Source organism: Octodon degus, unplaced genomic scaffold (assembly GCF_000260255.1).
Source record: "Octodon degus isolate 3935 unplaced genomic scaffold, OctDeg1.0 scaffold00056, whole genome shotgun sequence".
Lineage (NCBI taxonomy): Eukaryota > Metazoa > Chordata > Mammalia > Rodentia > Octodontidae > Octodon > Octodon degus.
The window spans coordinates 10,303,117-10,312,427 of NW_004524632.1; the positions used below are offsets into that span (position 1 = coordinate 10,303,117).

Consider the following 9,311-nt stretch of genomic DNA (forward strand, 5'->3'; position numbering starts at 1 on the left):
TGACAACTACGGCCAGTGCAGGGCCTGGTAACCCAGGGCGCTCAGAGTCTCGGTGCACAGCAGAGCCTGCCTGGGGATGCACACAGGTGTCCTCTCCCTCTCTTCCTCCCCACCCCCCACTCTTCTATCATCATGAGGTTTTGGTGTTTTTAAAGGAAATGTATAAAGACACCCTAGGCTGGGCCTGCAGCTTCATTTTGCTGCCCTAAATCCACAAAGCTCCCATTGGCTCAGCTCGGGGGTCTTCCTCGCTCATTTCTGGCCCCACCTCCTCATGGTTCCTCTTGAGGCAGAGCAGCTCCTCCTTCAGCGACTCCACCTGCGCCTCCAGGTCGGACTTGCACAGGGTCAGCTCGTCCAGGATCCGGCGCAGGCCGTTGATGTCGGACTCCACCAGCTGCCGCAGGGACAGCTCCGTGTCGTACCTGCACGAGGTCAGGGTTAAAGCAGCGACTACCAGCTTTTCAAGACTCAAGCCCGTTCAACACGGTAAGCCCGTTCAACACGTCTTCCTGCCACCTGCAAGGAGCAGACGCGGGGGCAGATGCTGCGTCAAGACCCAATATGGGCCCCGCAATAAGCAGACTGATGTCAGTGCCCATCTGTCGCCCTGGTTCCCGCACTCTGTTCCCCTCAGAGTCCTTCATGCCTGGTGCATTGAGTGGTTGTTCAGTAAGCTTTGGGTATCTCTCTATATACCAGAGGTAACAGGGGACACTGGTATGGATGCCACAGCACTCACTTGGTCCTGAAGTCGTCGGCGGCCAGCTTAGCATTGTCGATCTGCACCACCAGTCGGGCGTTCTCCGCCTTGTTACACAGTATCTAGGGGGGAAGACGCTGCTTAGTGAGGTGCGAAAGAAATGTGCAGCCACTCAACTTCCTTTAAGTGCAGGGAAAGGGGGAGGCTAGAAGGCTGAGAGCCCAGAGCCGGGGTGCCCCATGCCCAGGGTCAGGGCGGCTCCCCTAGCTGGGGCTGACAGCCCCGCCCACCTTCTGCTGCAGCTCCTCGATGGTGCGGAAGTAGGACTGGTAGCTGGCGCACAGCAAGGGCTCCTGCTGCTGGTTCCGCTCCTGGATGCGCCGCTCCAGCTCCGCGTTCTCGCGCTCCAGCTCGCGCACCTTCTCCAGGTAGCTGGCCAGGCGGTCATTCAGGAACTGCATGGTCTCCTTCTCGCTGCCATTGAAGGAGCCCTCGCAGAACCAGTTGCAGTTGCCCACGTTGGCGGGGATGTTGCAGGCCCCGGGCAGGGTGCAGCCGTGGCAGCTGGGGGGCACGCAGGGCCGGGAGGAACAGCTGGTGCGGCAGCTCAGGGCGGGCAGGCAGCAGGTGTAGGGCATGGTGGCTGAGGAGGGAGCGAGGTGCCGGGCTGAAGAAGGATCCGAGTTCTCCAAGCCACAGCGCTGTGAGGCTCCTTCTCAGGCCGGCACTTATACCCCTTCCCGTAGGGTGTGGACACACCGTGTAATGTCCTTTTTCTTTGTACTTCTTCATGGGTTTCCAGACAGCCCGCCCTTCAGTCTGGTACTTGCTTTCCTCCCAAGAGTCCCTTGTCCCATAAAATTCTTTACTTGGGCTTCTTGCTAAGTCAGGACTCCCATGTGGGCAGCACACCCATGAGATCAGAGCTCTGTGGTTGACCTTCAAAAACGCCACGCCGTCCGGCCCTGGGTAACGAGGCGTTGGTCCACCCGATGCTGTCCTCATACCATGCACCACTCCTGGCGCCTGGCCCACCTGGCGTTTCTTGGGAGAGACAGAAACTGGGTTGAGGAAGAGCCAGCATTAAGTTTCAACCCTCGACTCTTCCCCTCTGCTTCGACAAACCACTGTCTAAATGAGTAGCATCCAGGGCTGGAGAAGAATGGCGGAGGTAAATGATTAGGAGAGATGTGGACCGTGGGAGATGGCTGGAAGACTGTTGTGTGTGTCCTCGGGCCCCCGTCATCACTTAAGACAATTGCCCAGGGAACTTTTTTTCTGATACAAGGTCTCACTTGGCAGCTCAGACTCGTAATGGTCCTCCTGTCTCAGCCTCCCCAGCGCTGGGATTACAGGTGTGTGCCACCACGCCCCGCACGACTTGATGTGCTATCCATGATACGCCCATGCCAGGCTTAATGCTCACAATTGCTTTTAAGTTTACAGTTAAACTTTCTAGCATGTTCCCAGACACACCGGGACGACATTCAGTGCTCTACCCTGGGCGCCCCAGCCCCACTCGCCCAAGTGCACTGCTATCAGAACTGGAAACATAAAGCTCTGTGCCAGAGCAGGGCTGTCACTGTGCCCCTGTGTCCAAGGGTCTGGGTCCTGGGAGAAGAGATGCTGGCTGCCACCCGTGGAGGATTTCACAAGGCAAGCTGGGGTTGATTTGGGTAGTGAGGAGCAGCTGAAGATCTGAGGAAGCAGTGGCCCAAGCCAGGGGATGCATAAAAGCTACGTAATTACAGGCAGTGCTGGGTACCACCTGTGCCTCCGGAGCAGCTCCTGGCCTCCACTGCGGCTTGGGCTCCAGCCAGGGCTGTCACCTCCCTGATGACTTATTGGCTTCCTCCTCCAGGAGTGCTCAGGGTCGTATTCCTGCAGCCTCAGCCTGGGCCCCAGATAAAAGGTCCTGCACCCGCCCTGTGCGAGACCATTATTGCCACTTACTGCAGGGCCGTTCAGGTGAGGAGCCCCACCACACTACAAAGGAGCCCCGGACTCGTAATAAAATCAAATTGCTTTCCTCCAACACAAGGAAAGGGGAGACACAGGCAGGCCTGGAGGCAGGTGCCCGCAAGAGTCTCTAGTCGACAGACGCAGGACCAGGCAGCAGCTGGCAGCGGGGCTCCTGTCTCCTGCCCCAAGATGAGCGGGATGAGGCTGCGCCCACAGCGGAGCCCTTGCTCTGGGGCTCCGCGGGGATGAGGCTGCGCCCACAGCGGAGCCCTTGCTCTGGGGCCCCGCAGGGCCTCTGCTCCCTTCCAGCATGGAGCAGCTCCCGCCGTCTGTCTCCACCCCTGCACCTCACTGAGCACAGCCTCAATGCCGGCAGCCTCCCCCAGCCGCCGTGGTCTTCTCCACCGGCTGCCCAGTGTGGCCTCAAGAGGGCTTTAGATTAGACGCTAAGCCTGAGAAGACGCAAGAGCTCTCTGACCTGGAAAGTGAAAATGGAACTTCCAACAAAAAAAGAGAGAGAGTTTGGCGCCCTGGAGAAAGAGCAGGGCGGCAGGAGAGATGTGCTTCATGAGTGCAAAAGACACAGAAGAAAGCAAAAACCTTGTTAAGGAAGCCGAGGAAGCCGGCCCGCTGCAGAGCGGCCAACTGCAGAACCGGGCCGAGAAGCACCCGGAGCGGGCTGGGCTGGTGACAGCCGGGCCTGCCAGGCTCCCAAGGCTGTGAGAGGGCCTGACACAGGACCACAGGCCAATGGCTCGTGTTTCCCACTGTGGAGAGGAAACGGCCACGCGTTGGGTGGAGGCTGCAGAAGACCAGCCGGTGAGTGCACGGGGCTGCTGTCACTTGTGACTGGGCCTGGCCTCTTTCTGGGATTTCCAAAAATCGACAGATTTGAGTGAGTTTGCTGAGCTAATGGGGGACACTGTGATCTAGGGGAAAGAAACCCCCAAAGTGAACGATACCCAGGGTGAGTTTGTGTTCTCTACAATGGAAGAGTGAATTCTAGGAGCAACAGAGGTTAAGAGCAAGATATATTTATTGAGGGAAAGAAAGCTTCTGTCCAAGAGGGGGACAGAAGGGGACCAGAGTGGGTTTCCAGGGACCCTGCCTTTTCTAGGGATTGAACTCGGGACTTTGCACTTCCCAGGCAGGCACTTACACTGCTGAGCTATCTCCCCAGCACTGAAGCAACACTTTTTTGTCTGGCTCAGAGTGGCGCAGGGCACACTGATGAGGCACCTTCTCTAGGCCGGGCAGACCTGAAGACTCCCAGTTCTATAAAGGGCTAGCCTTTACGATTAAGACAGGCCAACAGAGTCCCAGGCATGTACAAGAAATCGCCCAAGGGTAAGGAGATGGACTATTTAAAAGGTGTGAGATGGAAATTTGGAAAAACTTTTGTTTTAAATGCAATTACAAAATTCCACCTATGGCACTCAGGGCAGCTGCCATTTGTGGAGCACCTGCAGTATATCTGACACCATCGCAGGGGCAGGGGACATGGTGGGGAGGGGGCACAGCACATCCCGCCCTCCAGTAGCTCTCAGATAAACATGCAATGTAACTGAGCTCTTGACACCCGAAGTTTCTTTCCCTCTACTCCCCACCTGGCTTCTTCCCAAGTTCTTCCTGTGCTGAGCTCCAGTCCAGCTTCTGCTGGGGACCAGGGTAAAGCATGCGACCATAACCCCTGCTTCTGAAAGGGAATTCACCTGCACCCCCTCCTTGGGGTGACCGGCACATCGGGCTCAGCAGCCTGACCTCACTGGAACCGCAACACCCTTAAGAACCTTGCCCTCAGGGAGTCCCCAGTAAGCGTGCATTTGGACCTTCGGTCCTCATTGCTCTGGGTCCCACAGGCTGGGCATGGCAGCGGCCACTATGAGCCCCATGGCCTCCCCTGAGATACACTTTAAGTGGCCCAAAGGTGGCTGGCAGGTTTCAGGGGAGAAATGCCAGGGAGGTGGCAGGGACAAAGGGCAGATAGCCATGTCCCCCAAGCCCCGGCAAAGGAAGAAATAGAACAGGAAAGAGGATGAGCAGATGAACACGGAGGTGGCACATGCACCTTCCGGGAGCAGAGACCCAGCTCTGCCCTTGACGCCAGGGACAGCTCCTGGGGTGGGCACGGGCGAGGCTATCGCACACCACTGAAGTGACTTGTAGAGGGGTCCGAGGTCAGGACAGGTTTGTCACAATGACCAGAATAAAGGGGAAGCCTCTGCTGACGGAGGCCACCAGCCAGCAGCCCCGCCTGAAGTGGTGCATGTGGGTGTAGGGGCTGACTCAGGATGGGAGGCGCCCAGGCTGGGAGCTCCAGGCAGTGAGCCGCAGCCCAGTGTTTGAGGGGCTGAGTGTGACACTCCGCCAGGGGAAAGGCCACGCACGGGCCAGGAGCAGTGGAGGTGAACTGGCAGCTGGGACCCTGGGAGGTCACCCCCCCCCCCCGGGCACCATGCGGATGGTGCTGCTGGCCCTAACTCCCCTGGGGGCATCTGCAGCTCGAGCCCCATAAATGGCAGGGCAGTGAGCTAGGTGGTCAGCCGGAAGGTCTCTCTTCTCAACAGACAGTGGTTTCGGCAGGGCCGGGGCTGGACAAAGCTGCTCGGGTGATCGCGGTCGTTGCCGTTGTCGGTGACTGTAGAGCAACATGGGAACCCTCATGGCTCCTTCGCCCTCAGTGGCGTGAATTCCCAGGAACGATTCCTGCGGCAGAGTCCTTCTGGCCCCCTGCAAGGCAAGGAACCAAATGGTAGGGTAACCATGACCGCGACATGGCTCCCTGACCTGGCTTCTATGACCTTGCGTGAGGCCCTCAGCCTCCCTGGGCCTTGACTCTTCCTCTACAGTAACAGGGGAGGAACAGCAGTGACTCTGGGGATTGCTGTCAGCATGAGATGGATTTATGTAACTCGGCCTCCCTGTAACTCGGCTCTGTGTCTGACTCCTAGGAAGAGCCCCACGGTGGGACCCTGGGAGGTTACCTTGCCCCCTCCTTGGGCACTCTCCAGTGTCAGGGATGGTGGTGGTGCTGGTGCTGGGTGTCCAGAGAGGCCCTTTGTGCCCTTTGCACACGTGCCTTCTGTTTAACCATCCCCTGTGCCCAGCATGTCTTCCCTCGAACACGCCAGAGGGTGCACTCTCACCTTCCCATAAGAAGCCACAGAGCCTTGGGTGTGGACCGCAGGGCCTGGGCCCACCCCCGCTACAGCCCCCTGGGCCCCAAGAGCTGCCTCCTATCCAGGAGTGACTCACCCTCCTATCCCCCTGAAGTGGGAAGAACCCTGTTTGCCTACTCTGTCATGGTGCAAGAATAAGTGGGTTTATTTTGTTAGGCAGCTTTGAACCTGTTGGATGAAAGGAGCTACTTAGGCACAGAGGAGGGTGGTTGGGTCAGGTAGTAACTTAGCTCAGACCTGGGTCATTTTAGTTTCACTGAGACCTGCTCTTGCGTCACCTGTGCCTAAACATCCCAGCCCCTGGAAGCAGTCACAGCAGAGAGGAGGGAGGGCTGGCACCCTCTGACCCTTCTTCCTGGATATCCTGATGCCCTCAGGCAAATCGACCCTCTCCAGGGGGACGGTGGATGCACGGGGGTGGGGGACAGAGCAACAGGAGGCAGAACAACTCGGTCTTCACTGAGGCTCCCCCTGCCCCGTCACCGCTGTACCCGCACCCTGCACCAGGGTGGGCCGTGTGCGACAGCATCTGCACCCTTGTGAAGTTCCCAGCAAGCTGCCAGGGCCGGGCACTCCCAGAGCAGAGGGCAGCAAAGCCCGCCGCTAGGACTGCTCTGGTGTCTCCACTCCCTCATGTGTGGCCGCACAAGTGAAGGAGACCCAGGTGGCAGGGGCCTGGGGTGCTGGGCTGGAGCACCCTCCCCTACCCGGGCATCCTGTCCATGAAGTGGTGCCCCCCTCAGCAACCCCACCCGGGGGTCAGAAAGCCTTAGCCTCAATGTCTCCCAGGAAGGGGACCTCACTCTCCTCACTCTTGGCTGCCGTGACAGTAACTCCTAGAGCTGTCGGGGCTCCTCTGGGGCTGTCTACACACAGCCCCTGGGTCACACTGCTGCGGCCTGCAAATGCCAACCAAGGAGCCAGCTTCCAGCCTGGTTCAGACACTACCCAGCCCTGGCTGAGGATAGTGTGGACGCATCTAGGGGTCCCCAAGAGCTCACGTGCTCATGGCAGGACTCGTGGACAGCAACTGGATTTGGGGACTCACAGAGGCCTCATGGCAGGGGCGGGGCCTGGTGGGAAGGCGGGGTCGCTGGGGGCGGGATCTGAAGGCGCCGCCCCCCTCCGGCCCTCCCTGCTCTCCGCTTCTGGGCCACCACGAGGCCAGGCTAGCGGCTCTTCTCCACCCGGCCCTGGGCCATGGGTCAGCCCTGGCGCTGGCTCACCATGGGCTGAAATAGGGGTCGAAGTGAACTCTCCGCCTTATTTGTGGGCGCTCAGTTCCCATCACACAGAAATGCTGAACGTTGACTTGAGACATCAGATGTTACCATAAATATACAGGTTTTCTTTTATTATCAGTATATGCTTGCAGTGCGTAATGGTTACATTCCTGGTAATAAAATCCCCTTGCCGGGGATTCCGCCCAGCGACACAGCGCCTGCCTGGCAAGCGTGAGGCCCCGAGTTTGGGTCCTAATACCAAAAATAGATAAACGAATGAAAATAAAATCCTTAGTTACTGCACGCTGATCAGGCCCACCATCTCCCAAATGAGTGGGTGGAAAAGGCTTAAAGAAATGGAACGGATGGTATGGCTTTAGGGGTCCAGGAGGATTCGACCCCTCCCACAGAGATTTTCTGGAATCCCGGCAGGACTGGAGTCCTTTCCAGGGCTTCTCCAAGCAACGCCTGATGCTAACTTAGGGGAACTCTGTTGTCTCCAGGAAGGCCTTCGCCACAGGAGTAACGAGATGCCTGCAGCTCCAGTCTGCGTCTAGCTAGCTGTGGTTGGAGCCAGCTGTCCCTAGCAGTGGCCTTGCCTTGTCTCTTGAGGCTTCTGCAGGGCCCGTGACACGGGTTCACTCACCCGAGTCTGCTGCCTGGGTCTGCACAAACTGACAAGTAGACATGGAAAGCCAATCAGTTAATGTAAGTCCTGCCCAGGGCCCGTCGCAGTGGCCTGCGGCACCTATTTGGGTCCCTCTCCACACTCCCTTACCTCCTCCCTGGGCCGTGTGGCTTCCTCCCAATTGCAAAATATCTATGTCTCTGTTTCCTATATTGTTCTATTTTGTGCAAAATCTACCAACACTTTGGCTTTCTCGTATACGAGAAACTCTGTGATATCTAAGCTTATGTGCCTGATTGATTTCACTTAACATTTTGGTCTCAAAGAACATCTGTTTTCCTACAAAGAACTCAAGTGCGTCCCCTCCTGTATAGTAGAGAACTGGGGTGCTCCATCACTTACAAATACCACATCTTATGAGTCCATCTGTTGATGGACATAAAGCTGTTTGGAGGTTTAGCTGTCATGAGTTACAGTGCTATAAAGATGGGTACACATGGGGCTGGTGAGATGGCTCAGTGGTCTAAAGCACCTACTTAGAACAAGCTTAGCAAAGCACAGGGACCGCGGTTCAATCCCCCAGCACCACATGCCAGCCAGCCCGCCCCCTGGTGGGCTGAGCTGGCCACACACACACACACACACACACACAAATAAAATTTTAAAAAAAGATGGGTCCACATGGGTCGCTGTGATGTGATGGCTTTCACACTGGGAAAGATACCTACAAAAGGAGCAGCTGCCTCAGCTGAAACCTCTGTACAGTAAGTCCATAATTTATGAATGATTGAGTCATGAGCGTTCACAGCTATAATGATGAAATTCATTGTGTGAGTTTGCCAAGGAATCCAACTTACAATTCCACTGGAATGAAAATCAGCTGTAAGTCAAGGGCTGCATTTTGGGCTGGGGAGTTAACTCAACGGTTCAAGCACTTACCTGGCAAGCACCAGGACCCGGGTTTGATCCCCAATACCATGTACCCTGGGCACACCACACCAGCCACCCAAACTGGGCATGGTGGCTCACACCTGTAATTCTCACACCTGTAATGCTCACACCTGTAATTCTCACACCTGTATGTCATCCCAGCACTGGGCAGGCCAAGACAGGATCACTATGAGTCTGAGCTGCACCGTGAAACCCGGTACCAAAGAAATAAATGATTTTTAAAACTTTAAGGATGGCATTTATCTTTCTTTTTATTTTAAAGAGAAATTTTAAAAACAATAAAAGAGGAAAGGAAACTAGCAACGGCTCTCATACTGCATATTATCTTCAAAGTAGCTGTTCAGATTACCAGACACATGCGTGCAAAATTGGCCAATGAGGCTTCAACTGTTGCTTTCACTAAACCAATAGAAATCGTCGGTACAAGTATCCAAATTATCCTGTCTGTATACATAAATACACCTTTTCCCCTTCTCTCTCTCATCCTTTCCTCATCCTACTTTTTCCTTCCCATTGAGCAGATTCTTTCCCTTGCACAGCATCTATCATGCCTTTCAGGCTTTATTTACTCTTTCAGGCTCTCGCACTAGTAAGACTATGATTTTTGCACATGTGGGTATGATTTATTGTACTGGCAATTTCTGGTGGTTTTTTTAAATTTTTTT

At 55.9% G+C, this 9,311-nt stretch overlaps 1 protein-coding gene across 1 annotated transcript in view; it reads right to left on the reverse strand.

The window, feature by feature from the left end:
• Nucleotides 1–4,003, reverse strand: part of LOC101567488 (keratin, type I cuticular Ha1) — a 5,662-nt gene extending 1,659 nt beyond the window's left edge. The window contains exons 1-4 of the mRNA XM_004633897.1: nt 3,991–4,003; nt 994–1,346; nt 743–825; nt 269–425 (exon numbers count right to left, since the gene is read on the reverse strand). Of these exons, the coding sequence (XP_004633954.1) occupies nt 269–425; nt 743–825; nt 994–1,341 (588 nt within the window). The 5' untranslated portion in view covers nt 1,342–1,346; nt 3,991–4,003. The remainder of the gene's footprint in view (nt 1–268; nt 426–742; nt 826–993; nt 1,347–3,990) is intronic.
• Nucleotides 4,004–9,311: the final 5,308 nt, after the last annotated feature.